Source organism: Lonchura striata, chromosome 3, assembly GCF_046129695.1.
Source record: "Lonchura striata isolate bLonStr1 chromosome 3, bLonStr1.mat, whole genome shotgun sequence".
Lineage (NCBI taxonomy): Eukaryota > Metazoa > Chordata > Aves > Passeriformes > Estrildidae > Lonchura > Lonchura striata.
In genome coordinates this window covers 67,123,088-67,149,417 of record NC_134605.1, presented here as the reverse complement: position 1 = coordinate 67,149,417, position 26,330 = coordinate 67,123,088, and the positions used below count along the sequence as shown (strand labels likewise).

Genomic DNA, 26,330 nt, shown 5'->3' with positions numbered 1-26,330 from the left:
TAATTTTATCTCTAGCTAGCACTGCCTTCAGTGTAACACAACAGCTTGTCAAACAGGGTGGTTTCCTTTGAAAATAAATAAATACTCAAGATATCCTCTAGCCTAAGGGAAAAGATTTGATGTTGTTAGAAGTCCTTCCTCAGCCTTTATATTTCGGGTTTTTTTACTCCTTCCCCCTGATTCTACTCTCTCTAAACAATCAAAAAGTAACTTTTAAAAGATCTTGGCAGTGGTAAGTAAAGGGCAGATCCTCATAGTTTAAACCAAGGTGTAACTATTTACTCTTACATTGCAACATGATAATATTCTTAATTGTCTGAGTAATTTTCCTATTAAATAACAGTTCTTTGCTAAGAAAGAGTACATGGCACTTATATCACTGAGTTTCTCTCCCAGGTAATTTCTCAAGCTGCTACCATAAAACTCCACAATTCTTCTTGAGAGAACTCACCATGAGCCAATTAATCTCCAGGAACTGCATTTCTGAAAAGTTTCAAAACAGCTGAAGTAAGTCTGGCAATCTTAATGACCTGTCTCACCTGATCCAGAATACTTGTTAATTTTCTTCCAATGAAGGTGTCACAGCAGCAAAAGATTATAAGCCTGGTTCCAGCAGGAGTATTTTGTAGCATGGGAATCAGATGTGGAGGCTCCTGGTACTGCCAGTCAGGGAGTTGGGTAACTCAAAGACTAACCCAGGTATGCTCAAATTTGCCACAGAATCTATTTGAGCTTCCACATATGAAGCAGATCCATGCACTCAGGAGCTGAAGGAAGGTGGCCTCCCCTGGAGGGAAGTGCTCATCTTATCAGATTTTATGACTCAATGAATCATATAAACTAGTGGTAATTTCCCTTTGGGCCTAAGGAAACTCAAGACACTGCCATTGGAGAGCCTAATCTGAGGCTATTAAACAAGAGCCACCCCCAGTTCTCTTGTTCAAATTAGATCAGCATAAATTAAGCATAAATGTGTCTGGATTTCTTCCTGAACCATTAGTTATTCCAAAGTCTGTTGAAGCCACTCAGCATCCTTTTACTGAGAGATTCAACAATGATGAAGCAGAAGAATATTTCTAGTTAATTCATCCATGTCTTGTCCTTTCTAGTACTTCTTTCTCTCTATTTCATAACAATTCCATACACAGGTCTGCTTTTTAGCAGTGTGGTATGCTTCACACTGGGTAAAGCAAGAGAACAAAACTGAATTTTACTGCTGTTGGCAACATTATGTATGAAACCAGTGGAATTCATTGCCACAGGAGGTCAGTGAGTCAAATACTGTGGAGAGATAATTTTATAGCCATCAGTAAATTCTGAAGATGTGCAAGCATAGATAATTGGAGAAGGTTAATTAGACTTCATGCCTCTGAGCATAAAATATACTTTTGCAGGGACCAGTAAGGATTTCTGCCTCCATTTACAGAATCACAGTAGTCTCAGTGAAGTTTCTACTTCTGAAGCATCAGAGGACCATTAGGGGAAAGAAAATATAAGTTCCAGGGCTTAATTTGCAATGCACTTGCTCCTAGCTGAGTACATGGCCTCCTTCTTCTGGAGTGGATTTGAGGAGTGGAAGAAGGCACCCAGTGACTGCCAATGGGGCCCACCATTAACTAGCAATGGACAGTAGCTAGCTATGTTTTCACTTTCCAAACACTGGATAGTCATACAGCATTGTATGACAATTTTGAAGTCAAAAATATGTTGCATCATTTAAAAGAAAGAAAAGAATACAGCATTAACACTTGCAAACTGTCTACCTGCTTCTGGAAATCTTGTAGGTTTTTTATTTTTTTTTAATTCATTCTTTCTAAACAGCTTTCTTATTTTCCTTGGTTGTTTGTTTTGGGTTTTTTTTCCCTTTTTTATTTTTTAATTTTGTTTTTCTTTTGAGTGTGTTGTGCCTTTGTGTAGCACCTATCACAGCAATCCCAGGCCATTTCAAAGCTGACAGGAACAGCAGTGTCAGTGCAGCTAGCACTACCATTACATTGTCAAAAACCAGTCAAAACTCAGCCTGGTCAGAAGTGCCAAACATTCTTTGATTTTCTCTGCTGTGCTTTCTACTACTCTCCAGGAAATCATTTGCAGAGAAAACCCACTTATTTAGCACATTGAGCTACAGAAAATACCAGCTAATTACCATAGTTAAAATTCTCAAACCCTGAAGCAATCTTTCAAATGAAATAGTATTCAAAATTTGACAAGCTGCTCTGCAGGCTCATACTTAATTTTAACTACCACTGTAGCACATTAATTGCTTGCTCACAAATTTAGAAAAGGAGATGTATAAATACATCATAACTGTTTTGCTGAAACTAGAGGTCAACACACAGATGTACACAGGCAAAATGAGCTCCTGTAATGACATTTTTACTGGATGCTGGTTTATTTCTTCTCTGAAAACAAGTGTCGGTGTGCTTAGAATACAAATGGACAAACAGAAAAACTTTGACACGGATGACTGTGACTATTTTCCTACTCTCTTCTCTAAAGGGTAGGAATAAATAATGAAAACCACTATTAAAATAGCCAGTTTTTCTGTCCTCCCATACAAATAGACTTTAAGAAAAAAACCCCAAAAGCCAACAACAAATCAAAAAACAAAGCATGAAAGCAATCAGACCCTTGAAGCAAAAACTCAGACAATCCTAGCCCATTCTACATAAGAGAGCAGCTACTTAATGACTTACCTATCCAAACTCCCAACTCTGGCAACTAGATATAGGAGACTTCCAATAGCAAGGCTGCCTAGCACAAAGAGCTTCTGTCTCAGCAACGCCTGCTGTTTGAATAGCATGGCCCTCCATCAATCTTCAGGACTTCTTCAGTCTGCAGAGACAAGAACACATAAAACACTCATCAGAAAGCATAGCATGTGCAGGGCAGTGTTTAATCAGGTGTTGCACCTGATTAAGCCACCCTTGCAAAATCTTTTCAAAAATGCAAAATAAGTAGTTAAACTTTCTTTTTATTTTTGCTATCAGTTTGCAGTCCCACATGGCAATGTATCTGGGGTAGGATGATAATTCTGGAAGTGGCGGTTCAGCTGCATCCACCATTACTAGGTCTGTCAGATAGCCACAATGTAGGTCTTTACTGTAGAAGCTCACATTGTAATGGGATATCTTGTTAAGTAAATATGTTTATATTTTAAGCCTTTTGGAATCAGACAGATTTAGATTTAAACAGAGCTTTAAATGCCCTGATGTAAAGTAAAGCCGCAGTAACCATGAGTTAGGCTTGCAGGTCCTGTGTACAGTTTACGGAGGCACGTTTACATTATCTCTATGATTATTAGAGTGTATGCTGGAGAGAAATCTAAAAAAAGAGGTCCTGATCCATGCTAGCAAGTCAATTATGACAGAACTGAGAAGCAGGTAGCTGGGATGGGCACAATAATGATTTTTCAGCATCAGTGTATTCTATCAGCTGTGCCTGTGCTGTGCCTGTCACCTCAAGACCTGATGGGACACAAACTTTCACCTTTGAAACAAGCATGCCCACATCCCCAGTTTTTAGCAATACCAAAGCATATATTTAAATATCTTTTTCTGATGTGCTTCAGAGACCATCTAAATCCCATAGTTGAGTATTGCTTCAAATACTATAGTTATTGAGGTAGTCAGGAGTAAAAATATGTGATCTTATGACAAGAGGATTTAACCAGGAGGCTCTTAGCCAAGGTAGAAAGAAGTGCTGAGTAAAACTGTTTGTCTTTAGTTTGACTCTTCCTCAAGAGTTACATTTATGTTCTGGGCTGGATTACATGTGTGATCTGTGCAGATCTCTTTAGAATCTCAGACCTGGATTCCTAATATATTCTGACATGAACTGAGGGGAAAGATCAGGTCCTCCTTTCAAAGCACAGTCAAAGACGACATAGTTCTTCATTCTGTACCAGTTCTGAGCTTCCTTGTACATATGCAGGAGAATTAAGTTTCAATCATTTCACTGCGTCAGGAGGAGTAAAATCATATAATCTACATAAAAAAATGCTTTCATCACCAAATGGTAGAAAAATCATAAATATAAATTGTCATAATCTGAAATACTGATCCAAAGTCTCATTCCCTTTATCAGGGAATATTTCTTGTATTATGGAGTAGTTTGGACAAAAATTTTTTTTCTAAATTTTGGTTGGACTTATTATGAACAATTTTTGATGTCAAGTTTCTTAAGATTTACTACAGCAAAATTTCTTCTGCAGCACATTTTCTTCTTTTTCAGCCCTAGGATTTACATAAAGCAAGACTGGGATACATTATTATAAGCATGAAACTATATGCAGAGGCAGAATTTTTGGTGACATTCCAAGGTTTGGCTGGCCACTGCTAAACACGGCGTAAAAGCATCTTTCCATTTCTGGAAACATCTTTTTCCATTTCTGCCCATGATGTTAAATTTTTGGCCCAGAAGGCCCACTTAAAAATCCAGGAAACAGTCAGAGAGATAATACAAGCTGGAAGCCTTTCCCAGCAGGCAGCACTCATGTAGCCTGCCTGCCCCAGGGCTGGCTGGGTTTAAAGGTGCAGATGCAGGTCATTCCAAACTGGCATTCTTTAAGCATAGTTGAAGAGCCATTCTGAAGCATATTTATTTTACTGCTATAGAGAAAGCTTTCTAATTTCAACCCACCATCACCTGATAAAAGAGCCACACAACAATGAAGTTCTGAGTCTGACTTGTCTCTAAAACACTTCCAGTGCAATAATAATAACTCCTTTTAGAGCCAGGTCACAGCTCAGGACAACCTATCATGCAGGATAACTAATACAGAATATATTGCTTTTTGCGTAGATAAAAGCAATTCTATAATAAGATTCTTAGATAAAATCTTTATTGCAACAAGAATAATATAAAACACAGAGTAAAAGAACTTTGCAATGTAAATAGAGAGACAGAAGAAGTATTACCATCCTTTAAAAAATAAATGAGGAGCAGAGGTACAGAGAGATTAAGTGATTTGCTCAGGGTCACAGAGAAAACCTGTAGCACCCGTGAGATTCAGTCTGAAATAATTTCTTTCTAGTGCTTTAACTACATGGTAAACTTTTGCCATTTTGTAATATGCATTTTTTTCCCATAAAAATAATGTATAAATGAGGAATTCTATACATTGATCAAGGCAGAAAATATGTAGTCAAAGTTGAACTATTAAGAAAAATGCACAGATGCTGCACCTCTGTGTCAATATGTTACTAATTACTCTTTTAACAATTTAATTTTAAAAGATGAAAGAGAAGAACAGGAAGCAGAGGATGAATTTTCATAGGTCCCAGATTTTAAATCTTTTGGTGCTGCTCCCTCTAAATAAAGGTTTATCTTCAGTGCTACAAAAATGAACTTTGTCTCTCAGAAAACATATATATATATGCAGCCTTCTATACATTAAACTAAAGTTTAATTTTCCATGTGTTCTCCTTTATACAGGCTCTTGGATCCCACTTCAGTCCTGCCTGCAAGCCTTAGTGAGGCTGTGGAGGTCATCAGGACAAAATAAAATCAAATTAATGGCAAGATATTTCCTGAAATGTATTCCACAAGGCCTCATGACCTCAATATTAATGTTTGAAATTAGAGTCAAGACAAAAAAAAAACCAACCAACCAACCAACCAAACCACAAAACAAACACAAACAAAGCAAATCAAGCAAATCAATCAACCAAAAAAAGCCCAAACCTGTTCCAGTTTTATATTTGCACGTACCTAAGTACAGAAAACTTTTCTACAGATTGACAAGTATTAAGCACACACTAGAAATGTAAAGATAACGCTATGTATTTGTTTCATTTTTGTTTTCATTTTTAGCATCTAATTTAAAGGCCATGGATGGAGTTTTATTCCAGAGAGATGGTCTCAATAAAACTTTCCCTAGATGTTAATTCTTTTCCTGAAAAAAACATAGAAGAATATTATCTTGACTCCAGAAAAGGCTACACCTTGCAATGGATATACTGAGACAGTTCTGTGTGCCAGAGGAGAGGGCTGAAAAAACATTTCTATTTAGGACACAGAGTTAATACAACCAGAATGTGATTAAGGTGAAGGTCCCTAAGGTGAAAATGTTGCTGGAGACTAACATGGCAACACTTAAATGAAATGGAAAGAAGAAATGAAAAGGAAGAAATTAAAATTCTGGGAAGTATTATCAGGTGTACAAAGTTTTCTGTAAGGAATGCATACTTTTAAACTTTACAAGAAGCTGGAAGGGAAGATAAAATGTAATCCAAAGCAACAAGACTTTTAGCAGTTATTGGAGGTAAATAAGGTATTTTTAAAAAAATTTGCTCTCTTTTAGGGGCATGAACTGAACTGTCACAAAAGCTACTGACAAGTGGGAGGAGGGTTGGGAGAAAGCTGCAGGCAGAATTTTCCCAGTAGTTGAATGCTGAATGTAGAACCTCCCACCCAAAGAGATGACAGCACATTGTTGCACAGCTCCAGTGGGCTTACAATTAAAACATCTGTCTTGGACAATTTAGTTAAATATGCATACAAGAAAGTTGTTTTGTGTCTATCTGAGACAGTCATAATGTACAAAGAGCAACACAAATTACTGAATGCATGATTTCTAGAAATGTGTGAAACATCATGTGTATTTAAAAATGTGGTTTGTAAATTCTGTGTAAATTAAAAGTGAAATGTGGTTTGTGATTTCAGATGTACATCTGATCTGAATTATTATACTGACATGGTACAGTTCAATAAAGAAATATGAGAAAGTGGCCTTACCAGTGTATTGATGTGAATGCCTCATTTAACCCCTTTCCCTACATACCAAATTTGCTGGTGAGAGGACCAGGGTTATTGAGTGGATTGCCAAGAGTCAGTACCACTATGTAGAACTCAGATGATAATACCAACTGAAAAATAGATGGACTGTTCCTGACAAGATGAAGGGATCATGGATAAAGGTAGTGGGCATGACGGACAAATAATGTAATTTTTTTGTGAACTGTTGTAAAAGTTAGTTTTTGGTTCAAATTAGGTCAAAGTCAAATGAGTAGGAGAAAACAGAAGAAGCATGCTAGTAATGATGGCATTACTGATAAAAATCTGAATTGTGCAGAAGCACAGAAAAGAGAATCTGCTGTTATAATCACTTATTCCAAATATACAGACAATGAAACAAGAAATTGCTAGGAACTTGTTTGCAAATGATCAAAGGGAAATTTTTGGACACATGGAGCAGACATGAGAAAATGTTATAGATAAATAAATAGCATGTGGATGGAAGTATAAGAAACAACAACAACATCCTTTCTTTTTGCAAACAGGCTGAAGAGATACAGTCTTGATAGAGTTATGTGATTAATCAAAATGAAGCAAAAACCAAAGGCAAATATGCACAAAGGAAGCTAGAAAAAGAATAAGTAAGATATGTTTTTATTAGAATTTGTTTGGCGTGTTTATTTATTTTTAATTTTTCACACCAGCAGGGGTCAGCTGTTGACCAACAAATATTTGTTGTCATACACTGCAGAAAGATCTCTGGGTTTATAGGAGATTTAAACACAGTGATTGGAGACAAGTCAGGGAACTTATCACTGGGCATGTTTGCATTATGTCTCTTGAATGTTAACTACAGTTTCTTCCACTTCTCACTGTCAATAAAAATCAAGCACCTAGTCTTTTTCTGGGGTATGAAATCATATGGTTATTGGGAGAGCAGGGGAATTTATGCCTCAAACTGTGTGCATTCTCCCCAGCTCATGGTCTTAGTCATGGTCTGCCTGGAAGAGTCAGTCATGTTACTGCTCCTTCTTCTCCAGGTCCTCCCCAGTCCCTTTTTTCTGTCTCACTGGTCTGGATTAGTGGCAAGGAAAAGACACAGTGGTGCTGTACTTTTTCCCCAGTAGCCTGTGCTTTGGTGGTTTCCTTAATTGCAACAGAACAATTGCACCATGTAAACAGTGTTAAGGTACTAGAATGATCATGATAAAAAGAATACTATTTTTCATTTGAGAGAGGATTTTTCCTTCCTAATAGCATTGAATGGTCTAAGAAGAGAAAAATACTTCCCTTTTTTGACACAGTAAAATGAAGTGGATAATGGGAACAGAAAGATTTGAAAATACCTAATATTTTAGAGAATGATAAAGTGCTGACCATTGAGAAAGGGAACTTGGATTTTTTTCTTTTTAATTTTTCATTAATGGTTCATATTTCAATATAAAAAATAAATTTAATTCTCATGAGTAATCACAGTTTTCAGTTTTTTCTCTATAGTATAAGGCTGAGATGGAATAAAGTAAGATTAATACACACTTGCTCAACTTAGGTTTCAAAGAAAGAAAAGAAGGAAATATAACATGGAAGAAGTTCACAGATTCATGTAAGTGTTCCTGTGTACTAGACGTGTCCTTTTCTCCTCATGACTCATATTGACTGAAAGAGTGGAGAAGAAAATGTCAGCAAAACTGATGGAAAACAATAAATAATGCAGATAAACTCCAACAAAGATTTCCTATACTGTTATGCCACAGCTGTGACAATAACCTAAAAATACCTTTTTTTTTTTGTCTGCTATTGCAGAGTTTGAGATTTAGGACTGTCATTAAGCTGCCCTTGAAGCCATTTCTTTGTGTAAAGAAGTGGTGAAAGCCTTTCTCCAGAAAAGCTGCTAGATTCTGAGACCACCCATAAAATCAGCATCTGTATGTGGATACTAGATAAGAAAACATATTTTCATTTCTCAGAAGTTAGCACAGTATCAGTGCTGAAAGAGTATTTGTGACTCATAATCCCCCATCGGGGCTGGCTAGGGTAGCCAGATATCTGTGTTCTCTGGAGTCTATAGGGTGGCAATGACTATTAGTCCACTGCTCACGGGATATTTCACTCCAGACACATTGAAGACCCATCTACTCATAATCGTGCTGTCTCTAGGAAGCTGCTGTTCAAGTGACAACAGTACAGAAGGCCAGAACCAGCTCTTTATCACATTCCTTTCTCAGCCTGACCCTTCCCTTTTTTCTTCTTTTTTTTTTTTTTGCATCTCACTGAAAGACATTGAGCAATATGGTGTTGGGATGAGAGAAACAACTCAAAAGCTTGCTATTGACTTTGTGGTGCCCTGTGCCAAACAGATCTGCTGCCAGATTGTCAGAGCAGTTAGGAATCTCAGGCGCTTTGATGCCCTTGAGGTCTCAGGCACATCTGCTGAGGAAAACTGCCTTATTGCATCCGAGCCGGCGAGGCGGGCGGCCGCGTTCTGCTGAGTGATGCCTGGGTTGCCATGATCCAAGCTTAGCTACAGTGCTCCAGGAACATTTCCAAGCACATAGATCTTAATAGAACTCCATTAGTCCAAAATTCAGATGCCTGTCTCCTTGCCAGAATCCTGAGTATATTACCTAATACTGCTCTTCATAGAGCATGAGATTAATCTGATAGGGTTGGCCCTTTTCTGTGGATTAAAGGTACTTCCCCAGCTACTTCCCTCCTTTTCTTCTGAAATGATCACCTTCCTGAAATGATCACCCTCCTTGTCTGCTCCATTTCTCAGGAATGGTGGAGCTGATGACACTGAGATAGAAAATCTGAGGAAATGCAGTTATTGTTATAGAGAAATTATAATAGCTGCTACTTTCACAGTCTTTAAAAGACAATACCAGCCTTGTTTCTTCAAGATGGCACTAAAACAACTGTAACAAAAATAACAATAATACAGGAAAAAGGAAGTTAAGGAAAAATTCAGTGACATCTGAGAGGGAAGCAATGACTGCAAAAGTTATAAGAAAAATCACAAAGGGAGGCCAATAGTAGTGTCATGTTAGGAATAAACAGTTTACTTTTCAACTCTGGGAAAGATTTAGAGAAGATTATAAGTCTTCTGAGAAAAAGGTAAGCAGGCAGATATCCAGAGCTTTCTTTATTTTGTCCTTCTTTTAGGATCCAGTCCTCATCATGAACAGTTTCACTGCATTGAGCAGGATAAAAAGGCAGAGAGTTATTGTCTAATACAATTTAGTGTAAAATAAAATTACCTTTTGTCACAAATTAGTAATTTTGAAATGTTCTTTTCCACTACTTAGAATCACATCCACAGACATGATTATTTTTCTTTTTATTTCTCCTTTTTCTTTTTTCTTGGAAAAATTACCCTTTCCCAAATAATATCATGTCTAAAATAATACATATGAAAGGCTGTTTGAATGTTCCTTAATTGATTGAAACTGACAAATAAATTAAATTTCTCTTAGATATAAGGCAAAGTCTATGTGGCCTTCTGCAGTTTCTGTTTTCTGGTGACTTCCCTTCAGAAAAGCAGCAAAATGGAACTAAATTCAGAACATTACTAGGAGTCAAAAGCATTGATGGGAAAACTAGCAGTAAAAACTTAACTGAGCTGCAAATATATTTTGATGGCACACTGCATTTACAGTAAATCCACCTCACAGATTTTTGCTCCTGGCTTTTACCCCGCAATGAAAAAAAATACCATTGCATGAGAGTACCCCCACATGCCTCTGTGCAGCTCATATCTTTATATAGTATACTTACTCATCTCTTTTCTCTTATTCAAACTCATATACTGAACTATCCCATTGCTGATGAATAGACATCACACTGTCTGATAATGAGCACCTACATTTGTTCTGATTGGTAGCATCTCTGTCTTTTTACTCAGACCCTTAATCTGAAACATGATCAGCTCAGATGGCTCTCTGTATGCAGGCTATATTTCATAACTTCTTTGTCATAATTGTCCCAAAGATTCAGTCCATTACCCACCTATATAAGTCTAAGTTTTTCCCATGTGAAGCTCCCTTCACCATTTAATCCCAGCTACTTTTTCTCTGCCCTTGGGCAATATAACTGTCCTTCATTCATATCCATTCTGAACTGTGCTGCAAAGGGCATTCTTCCATTACAGCTCCCTCAATACACTTCTGTCTAGGCACACTTTTACCATCTTCCCTTTTTCTTTGTCATACTTTTCTGTCTATTTCTGTGTCTGGATGCCCAGATCCCATGGGGCTTCTGCTGGGAGAACAGGAACAAATGGAATTTAAAAACTTGACCCCGGAGATCGTTATTTTTCAGAATGCAAAGTCTCAGTTCTTCCCCTGTAAGTCCTGACCACAACACTTCCCTTAGAAGTGCTGCCAATTGAATGTGGAAATCTAAGTGAAAACATTAATGACAGTTTAGACAAGAACTTGTTAGTGTGCCTCAGTGAGAGAGGCAGACCTATTAACAGCTTTCTCTGAAAATGAAGGAGCTGGGATTTTCTGCTGTGCACGTGTTCTAAGGACCAACATTACACTGCTGTATTGACCTGAGTGACAGATCACATTTCATTTAGGTGGAAAAGAAAGGGGAAACAAGAAGACAGAGCTGTTACAGTGTTATGGTGTTGTGGAGCTGCCCAGCCCAGTGTCCAGAGCTGGAGAGCTCCCCATAAATGAGCTCTCTGGTCACTACACAGTCCTCTTGTACTGGCACAGCCCATTCATCCATCTTCCTCCCCTTGGGCAGCCTCAGCTGTAGACTGGGTTTCCATTCATTCTCCTACATGTACTCAGCCTGGCAAATATGCCTACTTCATGGTTTTAAATTCTAAAAAAAAGAGAACATAAAATATCAACAGAAACATCTTTGCACATATTTTACTGGTAGGTTTCAGACTCAAGCAAATGCCAGCAGAGAAGTGTGTGCTTCTGATCTTTGCTGGCACTCACACCAGGAAAATTACTGAAGGCCTGCTCCTCTGCTGGCATGAGATGCCTCCTCTCTCTGTCTCTTTCTGAGCAACTTAAAGAATACTTTTCAGCATACTATTCATGATCCTTATACTATTTCATGCTAATGCCTCTTGATTGTCTTGAAGACAAAATTTTACTTGGGCTTCATAGAATAGAGAGGATCTAATCTTTTCTTTGTGGGCACTTGTCACATAGTATCACTTTCCTAGAGATGCATTTTTAAAAATAATTTTGATTTTTTTCTCTGACCCATCATAACCACATGGTCTGTTCATATTTTTGGATATAGACATATTTTGCCTGCCTGGTAAAATATGCTAGAAATGCTGCCACTAGAAGAGGCTGTCACTTGTTTGCCACATAGTTACTGGTGAATCAGTGAGACAGAAGGCATGGATCTAACTGCATGGAAAAGTAATTTTGTTTATCCATGAACTTGAAATAACTGTCCTATGCAGTTCACATTTGTAATGGCAATTAGTCAAGTTATCGCTGGTTTGGCTTTGCTTCTGATGCTCATTTACAGAACCTACAACCTGATATCTTTTGCAATCAAGGGATGGCTGGAACCTCAACCCTGACACTTAAGTCCAAATATGGAAAATTGTAAAATTAGCTGCACAATTCAAAATATCTTGGTTGGGTAAGAATTAACCCCAGAATATCTCAGCATTTTGTTTACTTGGCTGTGAGACATACAAAACAGTTTCTCATGTTCTAAAGGACCTCATATTTAAAGCAACTGCCATATAAGTATACAATAAAGTTAAATTAGTTCTGTTTGTCCATGAAAGCAGAGTTCCTAAAGGGAAATTACAAATTGTATAGCTATCAGAGTGAGTGACATCTTATGAATGTCTCAACAGATGGAATAGTTGATCTAATAATGAAGAAAACAATACTCACTAATAATTTATTTGTCATTTGGTGGGGAAAAAGAACAGTGAATAATTTATTTGGTCAATATTATTCAATCATCAATAGAAATGGTAGAATAATTTATAAATTTACTTATGAATAATTTATTCATCAATTGATGGCAGGAGGAAATTAATGAAGTAAACAACAGTCATATAACAATCAACAGGCTCTCTGAGGCAGGCAGGACAGGCAGGGAGGAACTGGGAGAACGGATCCTTTCTGTCAGGCTCAGAGCACAGGGGACCACCGAAGGGCAGCTGCTCCTCAGTCACTTCTGTAGCTTGCTGACAGTAGTGACCTTCTTCCTCATTTACCCACCCAGAACAAGAGATCTGCAGAGGCGCCCTGAGAGCACTGTATGGTCCATTCACGTGCTTGGGGATGGTGGAGACCGTGTGGAAATTCCTGCTCTGCTGTTCCGCTGGCTGCTGCAGGGAGGGCGCAGGGCTGACTCTGCTTGCTCTGACATACGGCAGCAGAGCTGGGGGCCCTCTCAGCCCCCCAGCAGCATGGAACTTGTCATGCAGCCGAGAAATGTGCTGGGCTCTGCTTGTGTACTCAGAGGAGGAGGCAGAGGGTTTCCCTCAGGAAACCACAGGATGCTGTCTTCTGCTTTTGGTTAAAAAATTAAACTTCAAGGAATCTTATAGAAAACAATATTGGTTGTGTAACTGAATTGTGCTGTGCCAAAAAATATGCTACAAATTGCTGACTGCAGAGTTGAAAACAACGCTTTTGCCCACCATATCTCTTCAGAATGAGACTTCACATGTCTGTGTCCATCAAAATCATTTCAAGGCAAAACTTATCTGAAAGTAACTTTTAGATTTCTTCAACTTAGAAACATCTTTCCAATGTGGCTGTGGGTGGGGGAGGTCTATTCCATGTAATTCATCCAGAAACACGCCACTGCCTTCTGATAGCATTCACTAGTTTGCTCTGAGTTTGCTCTGCTCTCATTGAATGAATCCCTGAGAAATCCAGTCTGAACATTAACCAACAGCCACAACAGAATAATTTTAAAATAAATCACCTGGAAATGGCTTTTTGTGTAATAATCTCACATTGCAATAGCTGTCATAAAAATATTAATATAAAGTAGACATAAGGATGTGAGTAGAAGGCTTCTTTTTCTGTTCTCAATGTACTAAGTTTAATGGCAAATATATGTGCAGTTTGGGATGAGAACAGATGCCCTTTATGAATAGACTAAGTGGAGGAATCAGCTGGTTTATGTTCTTCTCTCAACTCTCACCAGGATTTTTCCACTCTGTTCCTTTGTTAGCTATAAACTGTAACTACTGAAAATCAAAAAATGAGGGAAAGTTTATGAATTATACAGAGTCACAGAGTTTATTAGTCCTCCATGCTCATCCTCTTGGGAGACACTGCAGGAAAAGCTTTGAGCAATTTCCAAATTTTAAAATGTGTTCTCTATGTCTTTATCTCATTCAGTTTTTGATATGGTGCATAAATTATTTATTTAGACTACCATTATTTTGTTAGCTTGTGTTGTCCTCTGGCACCATATCTGCAGAATGATATTCATTTTGCATTTGCAATGACTAACCTAAAAGAAATCAGTTCATTCTTCCTCTATTCAGCTCTCATTCTTCAAAATTATGTGAGAAGGACTGAGATGTGGACAGAATTCCTTTTGACCTTGAATCCTACTTTTTTCATCCTGCCATATCACAAGAGGATGTAAATAAAGTTAATTTAAGAAATATTTCTATTTTCTTCTCTGTCTCTGTCTCTGTCTCTCTTTCTCTCTCTCATGGAGGAAGGAACAGGAAATAAATTCTTCAACACCATTAGAGTTTAGTGAATTATATGCTTTGCTGGTTAAATTCAGAGAAGGGTCTTTTTTAATATATTTTAAGTCTATTACCGTCAAGTTAACTTTTGAGGCTGTCTCATAACTTCCCAGCAGCAATAACATCTGAATGGAACACCTCAATTACTCCCCCTTACCATGTATAAAACAGAGACTAGTCCTTTTCCACACCCAAAGGTACAATGTGTTCTTAAGCAAATGTTTGTTATGATTGATTTCCTCCTTTGTTGTTCCCATAACACACTTACATTCTTTCCTGCCATCTCTCACCCTGCTCTGCTGATATAATTACCAGGTAGCAGACTACCAGAAAAATTTCCATTTAACAATTTATATAGGTAGCTTTACACGCAAAAGAATGTGATAATGCACTGGAGCCAGATCGTAGCCTGGTGGAAAACCTTGTCCTCACTGTTTGATACAACAGCAGACTCAATTACACCAGTCAATTTTACAATTTTACTTCTGCTGGAAAGCACCACTGCAGTGCATCCCTTTCCAGACCCTCCTCAGGGCTCCTTAAAGCCCTCTTGCAAAAAAGGAGGATGTTCTAGTGGGAGTGGGCTCGTGGTCATTTCTGTCCAGCTTGGTTCACCTTGTGCAAAGAGGACCTGGTGATAGCTGGTCATAGTCGCAGTCTGTGAGGAGGTAGCCACACTGAGCAGCTGGCTGGGAGACACTGATGGAGCTGCCTGTGCTTCAGGGCAGGGGCACATCCCCACCTGAGGCCCCTGTCAGGATGGAGGATGGATGGCAGCGCCACAACTCCTTCCCCTGTGCTGGCAGCCACTCAGGCAAACAATCTGCCTCCTGGCATCTCTGCAACAGACCCCATTTTCTGCAAATAGATCATAGCCTAGAATTAGGAAACAGTATTGCAGTATAACCTAATGCTATTTTGCTAATGTCAGCCATGGATTAATTCACTGATGTCTTTCAAATTTCTGTCCTCTCTGCAGGTTCATTTTAATCCTTCAGTCTTTGAAGATGTTTCTCTCGTGGCTCTATGAACATTCCTGCTGCTAACTAACCACTTTACTTGTTTCTAACTATATTTCTGGGGTTTGTGTGCATTAATATACTAATGTCTTGTATTACTTTCTGGAGAAATTCTCATCCTTGAGAATGGCAGACACTTTTATTCTTCTGTGTTTGATTAAATTTAATGTATTTAGTAGTTCTCTGGTACAGATCACAACTAAGAATCCAAGCAGGTGTGATGATGCCAGTGTCCATGTTGTTATTATCAACAGAACCAGATTTCTGGAGAGTGCAGAATGAGATAAAACACCTCTTACCTCCAAGTTAATGCTGTCTATTTAATAGTTGCCTAACAGACTGAGTCTGTAGATGTCTTTGTGTTGTATTAGGTGAAGGAAGGAATTCACTAAATTCTGTTTTATAAAGCACATGTATGTAGTAAGTAAAAAAAAAGTGACGTGGAGTTGAAGTTTATATATGCAGAGGACTTTTTTTCCATTCTGTCCTTCATCTTTTTGTTTGTAGAAGTATTATTTGTTATTTTTTTTGTCTCTGACAGGTGCTGTTTCAGTACCCTCACCAGCTAAACCTGCAAAAAACAGGCCAAAATAGTATCAGCAACAGCAGATTTATCAAACTATCCCATATCAGAAGAACCATTCCCACAGTCCTGCTGTGATTCCTGGAGCAAGGCATTCAGGTAAGTACAGGTGTCCTGCTGATTCCCTGCTATGGGGTGACTGCTCCCTGCTGCTCTCTGCTTCTCCCCAGTTTCCTGCTGATAGGAAGCCTGTCCTAAGGAGAAGATGTGAGGCTCCTGCCCAATCCACCCACACTCCTGGGCCACAAGGGACAAGATATACAGATGGTAAGACCCAGGGAGAGGGCTTTTCCCTGCACCTGCCCACCTTGAGATCCCTAAGGGCTCCCTGTGCTATTTATATCTGCAGGTCATGGATTTCGACATGGACTAGTACTACATAAAAACTGGCACTAAGCCTTATTCTGCCTAACTTACCCCGAAAGGTGCCACTCCACATCAGTTTACACAGTGCCCAGCTTCAGGCTTTATTCACACTGCTGTGTGAAGAACAAGGCTGACTAAAAATATACCAGCACTGCATGCACATTCACACGCCTTATCCTAAATACTCACAGCTCTAGCAAGGTCTGTTGGAGAAACCAGATGTACGAATGTGTTTGTACCCTTTGATACATCAGGCAAAAAAAAAAAAGAAAGTAAAAAAACCTCTTTTATCTCTAGGAATGCTAGCAGTTTTTGTACATCTATGAAAATATCAAATACTTGCTTTGAAATTAAGTCTGTAAGCTGAGTATAAATGAAATACTAAAAAATTACTAGTGTTTAGTCTGCAGTGTAAATGTAAAAGAAAGAAAAATTAAGTCATCTCTCCAGTTGTCTCTAGTCAGTGAGAGATGGTTCTGCACAGGGCTAAGCATCCTGTTCCTTCCAAGGTCACTGAAGGGGCCAGCCCTGGCACTTGGAGCCTCTGCAAATGTTATATCTGTTATTGCAGCCTCTGTAAAGATATAAATGTTACACAACAAGAACAGCTGCTGGGCTTATCCTTTGAACAAACAGAAGATAATGCAATTGAGTTTGCTTTTGGCCAAGAAAGGTCTGGCTTAATGCTTTAGATAGAAATGTGGATCAGATATTTCACACCAGTTTAACACCTGGAATTCTAGAGCAGTCTCTAGCCCCTATCTTGCTGCATTCCTACATGTTTCCCTGCAGTGCCCCACGTCCAAGCCTTGATAGCTGCAATGCTGTGGGAATGCTGCAGCCTCTCCTGCTTGTGACTATCTCTCAGGCTGCAACTTTGAAAAGACAAATTTGTTCCACTGACAACTTCTTCCTTTGTTCAGGATAACCATTTTCTTCCACCAAAGCCTTCCCTTGCCAGCTAACAGGAGTAATGGAGCTGAGACCTCTGCTGTGACTCAGAGTGCTCTGAGCTGTACCAACCATCTGCCTTATAGGAAGGCAGTTCTGTTTCAAATTCCCATAGAAGAACAATACTATTATTACTGCTAATTAATAGTAGGCAAGGACACAAACCCATTCCAGATCAAATTAAGTTCCAATCAAAAAAGTCAGCTGTGATTTCTAATTGATTGCATTTTAAAATCAATCAGTTGGATTGTGTGTGTTTTCCACAAGATTCATCAGCTTACTGATGCTTGTCTTTTTAGGGGGACTGAGATTCAAGTGGAACTGAGAAGGTTTCTTTTTTTTTAAAGTAGAATTGACTTTTTAAGTGGAAGATCTATTTTAATTAAAATTTTACAGTGAGATTTACAGTGAGTCAAGCTCACGTTCCTCTGGAAGTTTATTATGAAGCTATGTGGAAAGAAAGATGCTCTATGTATTTATTCTCTCCCAAAAGGGCATATGAAGTTAAAATGAACCTCTGTGCCTGCTAGCACATACTGACCCCATGGGCCTCCTAAATTCCTGCTCAGCCAAGGCTGCTTCACACTGAGAAAAGAAAATATCATCACCTCTCTTCATGATGGCAGATTAAGTTTTCCCTAGTTCCCTCTCTTTGAGAATCAAGCTCCAACATAACATTTATGGGTGCTAAAGAGCTGAGAGGATTGGTCAAGTTTTAAACCAATAACATCAGCACTCCAGCCAAATGGGGCATGATACAGTTGAGGGATGTTCACCCCATCCCTTCTCTGTGTTATATTAATAGTTTAATTTAGTGCTTCTGGCTTTCCTCTCACCCAGTTTTCAGGGAATAGCTGTTGAATAGCGGTTTCCTACAACTGGCCATGAACATTCAGAATCAGGAGGAGGGACATTCTGTGGAGCACCTTGGTTCAGACTGTGGCATTGACAGTCTTGGGAAGTTACAATAGTATAACTAATGATATTGGAGTTAAATCTTTGACACTACATGGGAAAGCTGTTATAAAAGTCTAAGTCCCCAAATTCCTGGACTCTGGGTAGATGATGACTGTATTTTGAAAAGGTTTGTAAGGAAAGAATATAATGTGCACTAAGCACTCTGTATTACAAAGGATGAATAAAGGAATACCAAATGATAACAACCATGGATCAGAGGAAGTCAATACCATATGACATACAACAGCGATGCAGGTAAACATGTTGCTGAGTGAGCCTTTGGAAAAACAGGTCAATATTGAGTCAATCATTCATCAATATGGGATAACCATAAAAATGATGGCGTTCAGTATCAGAACACAAAGACTTTGGTTAAAGACACATTATATTAGTAAAGAAGCCCCAAACAAATAATTCTACATTTAACTGAGACTGAAAAATCAAATTTATGTCTTGGGCAGAACCAATATCAAATGCTTTGGGACTTAGCTAATGGACTGGTATGTACAATAATGGGTATGTACATTACCTGGGACCCTGGACAGATGGCCCTGTCTATAATGTACATTTTATTTACTTATCATTATTCTTCATGTTGCCAAAGCACAGTTAAAGTTGCTGGAGAATCAATGTGTATCTCCTTCTTGCTATTTCCTTTTAAATAGGAGGAAGGACAGAAGCTGACTTTGGTGTGTTATGTTCCAGTGTTCCTAACCAGGTGAACACTATGACTTGAAGGCCATGCTCCTGAGGGACACAACAGTGCAGACATTCTCTAACTTCAGTGCAACTCTGAGACTCACCCTCCAGAATGTGATTTTCCCCTCTGAAGAACATACTTGTCAGTCAATAACTGCTCTTCTCAACCTTTGCTTTTAGGAGAAATGGAAAACTCATTATATTCTTCTTACACTCTCTCTGTTTTCTTTAACTAAATCATATTTGCCCCTGTAAAAGACCTATTGATTAATTTAATAGATCTTCTGCTCTTTCTACAGATTAACATCTTTTTATCTTACTTTTTTGGTGCAATCTTCACTTCAGTCTATTTAAGCATTCTGAAAGCTTTATAGCATTTTAAAACTCTTCATTCTTTTGTCCCTTAGGTATCACCCTAGACAGGGGTGAAATCACACAAGCACTCAGCAACTACCAGCCACAAACAGGGCCCTTCCCCCTAGAGTGGTGTCTGGTGCAAAGATGACAAGTGACAAAAGCACTTGTCACTCAGAAAGCTGACATCAGGACTGCTGGGCTAAAAGTTGACTCCAAACCCCAGTGGGCATGAATAGGAATACATAAAATTTTCTTCTCTTTTATAGCAGAAAGAATTCTGACTCCTCAGCTCTCATCTCTTCTTTGGCTAGAGCCTTTGGAAGTCAGTCTGGGTGTGAAGCTGCAATAAAACTTGAGGACTTCAGCAGAGGCAAGAGGAAGACAACTAATATACCAGTGTGATAATGCGGTGTCTACAGTGTCAGGGTAGGAAAAGCAGGATGCAATGCTTAATGATACAAGTATCTCCTCAGTCAGTGCCCTAAATGTCAAAAGCCTCACCAATTTCATAGAGACAGAAACTTTGCTTCAGAGCCACATTCTGGAAAATCACTTTCTTCCAGATATCAGTCTTAAACCATGACCTCGCAGTGTGCACTGTTTCCATTGAACTGAATATTTAAGCTTTCTCACAAATTTCCCATCTGCATAGAGCAATTTGTTTGTTGATGTTTAGACATGATTGACATAATTTGACAATCTGGCTTATTAGCTTGCTTTGTAACTATGTAAAATGCTGACAATGATTATCCCAGTTGACTGAGGACATGCTTCCTATGACAGAGTAAACAAATGCAGCAAAGAAGGCATTTTTCCAAATGATTGCTCCAACCCCCTAATGAGACTGCTAACTTATTTCATCAGGGTTGCATTACACCAAGCGTCTTAATGAATCCTCAAGCCACAAAGCTCAGTTTCCTGAGCCTGAGGTACAGCAGCTAGCATTGTATGCCTATGGACTTTTTTCCTGTCTTTAGCTGTGTGCCGCATTATAATGAACCTATTTATTATACTGCCTGCAAAAAAGACATTTCTTTTAAAAAAAAAGTATTTGCAGACTTAGTTTCAAAACCTACCAAACTCCTTAGAGGAGTGCTTCCTCCTATAAATCAGTGCCTCTTAATGGAAAGAACATGATGAAAGAATGAGTAATGGTCGGTAAAAAAATAAGGATAAATCAACCTGATCATTAACCTGCTTGCACAGTAAATTCTCTGTGCTCTGAAGGCCAGGATTTAAGACAGTTCCTCTAAATCAAAAGATTCTTATGAATCCTGTTCTGCAGCTCCCTTCTATAAGTTATGTTTGAGTAGTCAATGACCATGTGTAGCGGATGTTTCTCAGGTGTTCATACATATCAGCAGTGATTTATTTGGATAAAATAACACATGGTGTTCCCAGGGGGAAAAATCATTACTTTAGTTTTGGTGCATCTAATTACAGTAAGTCTATCATCCTCACCATCTCTCCTAACTATCCAGGGAATTGGCAGAGTTTAACAATGAAGAAGACAGTGCTCCAGTGTCCAATTAAGGTTTTCTTTGAGGATTAATAAATCATGTCTCATCAGCCCCACTGACCCAGAGGTGTTAATCTTCACCTTATCACTCTAATCTTAAAGCAAAATTCTGCAGATCAAGTGCAGCAGAATGGTTGAGTTAATTGTTCCATTAGGCTGATGAAGTCTTTATACCAGTATCCAATAATACAATATTCTCTAAGCGTGTTTTGATGCTCTGTTACAGAACAGAAAACAAACAGCAAGAACTGCCACAGCTATTTGGAATAGGTGACCAGTAGCTTGAGATACATACTCAGCTCTTCTGCTATAACTGAGCTGCAATTACATACTGGAACAAGAGACTGAGAAGATGAGAAACAGCCAAGAGAGGTTTTAGTACATCTAAATGCAGTTGCAAAAGGAAACAAATCATGTAGTCAATAATGGAAAGAAGACTTAACAGTTATCTGCCCTGTAAACAATATCCTTGATTAGAAGACATTAAAAATACTGTTTTATTTAAGGGCAAGGATCCAAGTAGTTCACTGCAAAGATTTTTTTCTCACTGACAAGTCTACAGTAATAATGGAGAGTGTGGCAAATTGAGTTAAAATATGCTCCTAAGCACTGCAATAAATTAGAAATCAAATTTTAACTTGTTTCTGGCCTACATTTATTTGGTCTTTTTTTTTTTTAAGTAATCAGGCAGGTTAAATTCTTTTGTCATGAACACACAAAAATACTGAGCTTATATTAGAAATCCATTTAATAAACATAATTTTTCAAACAGTTCCTTCTCTTGATCTGAGTTAGGCAGGAAAGGAAATGTCAGTTGATACCTTTCAGGGTCACATACTTCTGTACCACTGAACAAAGAGCGAGAGGGATGGGATCAAAGGCAGAATAATTTCATGGGATGGATAGAGGGAAAAGGAAAGAGGGCTGGACTTCTAAAGGCTTTTGAATGTGTGATCTATATTCCCATTCACACAATATTTGCTTCCATATATCTGTCTCCTTTTCTTCTAAACAAAACACAAGATTTTCCTTTCCATCTGCCCACTCTCTCCCACTCCTAAAGCAATGGGACTCAGACTCCTCCCTCTTCCAGGTACATCACTAAGGAGTATGTGTTGAATTCAAGAGGATAGAAGCATCTCCTTGCAAGTGTGAAAAAAGGTTAAAATATTAGGTTAGAGAGAGGAAAATGAGTATTTTTTTCCTCCTCTTGCTTTTTATGTGAGTCACATCTTATGCTCTTTTCTGAAACTCATGCAAAGACTTCTTTTACACTCTGGATTTACCCCTGAGTGTATCACCTGAAAAAGCAAAAAAATTTAAACAATATGTTTATTTATATTGTCTGTCACAGAGATTTCTCAGAGAAAATGGACAGCTACTATTTCATCCATACTATTATTTAATCTTTTTTTGAATATTGGAGATATTTCAAAAAGATTAATCCAAAAATAAAACCAGGTAAGCTATTATCATGTCCACCCTCTGTGTGCAGTGCTGAGAAATGGACCAAATCATTATACTGACTTCAAAGCATTTAATCTGCAGAAAAGACAAGTGGCTTACATATAAATGTGTACATCTTATAAAGCCCCTAGATGGGATCATTTAAATGATTAATTTAACCAATACAATTTTGAGATAAATTTTCCCCTACTTATCCCCTACTTATCCCCTACTTTTCCCCTACTTTATTCTGTTAAACAATTTAGTGTTTAACAAAATACTACCAGACATAGAGCATTCCCAAGGTCACTCTACTAACCCTTCTTCAAGACCCCCATTGAAATCCTCCTCTAGTATAAGACTATGAACAAAACAAAATTAATCCTTCCTTGCCCTCCAGCCTAAGAGGATTCAAATTCACATATCTCACTTCCCAAGAGAATTGCAACCTCTTCATCTGTGTGCTGGCGTATTTATGTATGCACATGCATATGCCAGTACCCAGAGACAGAGAGATGGACAGAGCACTTTGTGCAGCTCCTGAGAAAGATCTTTTGTTTTACATTAAATAATGAAGGATTCCTTGGAATGGAGAGCAGGAAAGAGCACGGCCATAGGGCAGCAATTAGGGCACTCAGCTGGTAAAGAGGACTGTTTTCTGCTCTTTGCTTCAAAAACTACTTGCCATTTAAACTAGTGACTTCTCTGATCTCTTCCCTCTGCCCTGCCTGGTGAAGCATGCAAGCCCTCACCTTCCAGGTGGCTGGTCCTTCCAGCAGGACTCCCAAGAAAAGAGATCTTCCCTTGCTTGCTGCAGCTTGTGTCTCCATTGGGGCACCTTCTGATACTGAGTGGCTGTTAGGTCAGCATGTGGTCAGGTCACTGTCTTGACAAATACCTCAAAAAGTCAAATAGCATCCATCTCAGAAAGCTCAGGCAGAATTCAGCTACAGCTGTTGCTTTTATGCTGTACTGGTGTTAGACCTGATTCTCCTTCCATGGGTTGGAGGAGATGCCAAAACTATGACAGTGCTTGTCTTTGGGTAGGCTCAAAGAAAAGTGGTGTCACCTCAGGTGAGTCCTAGCACAAACCAAATATCCCCAGTTACTATAGCTGAATTCTCAAACAAGACAGCTGTCTACCCATTTTTCTAGTAATGCAGGTTCAGGCAAGTGACTTCAGAACATGTCTAAGGCTGTGGTTAATTACTGCCAACAAGTAGGTCACTCAGCTAGGCTATCAAGATTCAAGTCCTTGCTCTAGACCAAATAATTAATCACAAGCCTCTATTCACACCAGGTGAATAAATGAATGGATGAATGAAATAAATATCAAGGAAAAAATGAGAAATAATGTCTGATTCATAAAATACAGAAAGAAGGCCTGGCACCAATCTGTAAAGCAGGGTTTACAGTCAAGGATGTCAAGAGAAAGAAGATGTTTCTCTGGCCAGAGGCAGATGCATCCTTCCCATTTATTTTCCATTTATTAGTTCTGGTGGCTCCTGAACAATTCCAAGGTGGAGCACCACACCAGGGAGTTGGTAGTCTGGGAGAGGACAGTTAAATCATGTCAGTACCTATCTTCCAAGTGCCAGTGCACGTAAGAGGGTATAACTTACAGGCCCTCACCTGTATTCTTAAGATGTACAGAAGAAGTAGGTGTTTCCAAAGTTGGCTGAAGACACTCATATTCAGCTGTTGTTCCCAGAACAGAAAAGTCTGAGACAGCAAATTGTGGTACCGACAAAATAAAATCATTTCCACAGAGAACATTATTGTGAGACAAGTAAAATGTTTGGAAAGTAGTTAATGCCAGTTCACTCCCATTCATACATTTTTAAAACGAATTGATAAAATAAATCCATTTTGTAAGTCTTTTGCCTTTCATATTTCTTCTTAGTTTCTTCTGTTATGGAATTCCACTGAGTGACTATCTCTGCACATTATGTACAGAACATAGCAGAGCAGTGGAATACTTTTATATCTTCTTCTGTCTCCCTCTGCCTGAATTTTAGTAATAATAAATTTGTATGGTTATAACACAAAATTGAAAGCAAGCTGCCTGACAAAGCAGGCAGAATAGATGAACATCAGTATTGCCTTACTTTCCAGATTTATGACAAATTACATTTAGTTTATACAGAAGATGTTATTACCCTTGTGTTTCTGCAAAAAATAAACAAAAAAATATTACATTATAGTTATCATTCTGCTTGGCAACAAAATGTTAAAAAAAAAAAGCAAATAAAAGGATCAAAAACCTGTCTGAGTTGATGAAAAATAAAGTGTGAGCCATGTGTATGTCTCTCACTGAACAACTTTCAGTTCATCAGCCCAGACATCCATTTATAACATTTATAACAGTTGCAGACTTTAATAGAAGCCCAACTTCAATTTGCTGGAGCTTAAAAATGAACTTCTATTTTAATCAGCTGAACCTTAGCAACATGAAATTGATAGGAGCATTTCCACACACTTAATATGTTTGAAGTTGCACTTTTGATTTGCCACTAGTTAGTTTGGGGCACCTTTTTCTGCCAGTAGTTGGAAGACTGCCATTTTGCCTCTGTGCTACTTACTCTGGTTTCTTCTCCAAGTTAGAATTTAATTTCTCTGTTTATTTATTTTTAGCTTGAAATGTTTCTTTTGTCACCCCAGAAAGACTATAGTTGAGGTGATGATTTCTCGTGGGTAGAAATAGAGAAAGGAGAAGTGTTTCTCTTTCATGGAAAGACGCAAGCAGAGATGAATGAATGAAGAGACAAACTGCCATAAATGAAGCATGTTTCTTCGGCTCAGGAAGAAAAACTAGAAGCTGTGGAAATATCCAAAACCCTTACAAGTGCCAGTAAAGTAAAAAACATCTCACAAGCCTTACTTCACACTAAATATGACCCTCCCTTGTGGATAGCTGTTCATTCTTAGAAGATCAGAGCCGCAACGGGCTGTCTGCCACATCCTCTTGTCACCTCTAATTGAAGTGTAAGAAATTAGTTGCCAGATTCTGTGGCACAGATTGAAAAAATATTATCTTGGCTACAGAGAAGCAGCTTTTGTCAAAGACCTGGAAGAATATTTCTTGCTAAGAGTTAACAAGGTAGAAATTTTACTTAAAAGAGCCTGGTTGCAGTTTCTAATCTAATAGAAAAAGCTATAGCATTGATTTTGAGCACAGCAGTTTTTATTACAGTTTGCATCTGATTCTTCAGGGGAAAAAACATAGACAACTGCTGGCTGTATTTTCTTATACTGCTTTGCATATCCCTCACTAAGCATGGTGGGAAGTCAACAAATAATGTATTTGGATTACCCTTCAGGGATCATCCATTTTTCTTCTGCTAGTCGTCATGTGAAAGGCAGGCTCTTGTAGGTCTTCTACCTGCAAACACCCTCTTTCTAAAGGGAGCTCTTGCCAGGCTTCCTCCAGATGAGAGCACACCCCCTAGGGACAATAGGATTCCCTTTCTTCCCTTTCCTTGTCCTTGGCTCTCACTGAATATAATTTAAATTGTTACACAAATCTATTGCAAGCAAGATTTAAAAACAAACAAAAAAAATTTGGTCTAGGATGCAAGTATTAGACTGCAAGCTCAGCCCAGCAAATTTATTTTCTCTAAGATTTGATTTCTTCTCTGTCATTTCATTTTCTTCACCTAACAATTTGCTCAAAAAAACAAGTTTTGTGAACATAGCTGCTCTCAGCATACTGTCCATATTACCTCAGTAAAATAAGTAAATTTGATTTCTGGACATATGTAGTGTTGTGGAAAAGGATCTTCATTTACTGACAAGCCTAGTGGTATAGCTAACAGCATTTCCCAAGTGAGGTGGCCTTGCTTTAAAAAAAAAAAAAAAGAAAAAGAAAAAAAAATCAATATTGACTCTTGACACATTTTCATTTACATCACTGCATGGCTTTCAGACTGGGCACAAATCAATAAGCAGCTTTTAACACTGCTCAACCAGTTTGTTCTA

At 38.4% G+C, this 26,330-nt stretch overlaps 1 protein-coding gene across 8 annotated transcripts in view; it reads right to left on the bottom strand.

Annotated features, from left to right (window-relative positions):
* HS3ST5 (heparan sulfate-glucosamine 3-sulfotransferase 5) overlaps window positions 1–26,330 on the bottom strand; it is a 192,594-nt gene that overhangs the window by 3,656 nt on the left and 162,608 nt on the right. For all 8 annotated transcript variants that reach the window (XM_077782266.1, XM_077782264.1, XM_077782265.1 and 5 more), the window contains one exon: window positions 2,697–2,835. In XM_077782266.1, the coding sequence (XP_077638392.1) occupies window positions 2,697–2,803 (107 nt within the window). In that variant the 5' untranslated portion in view covers window positions 2,804–2,835. The remainder of the gene's footprint in view (window positions 1–2,696; window positions 2,836–26,330) is intronic.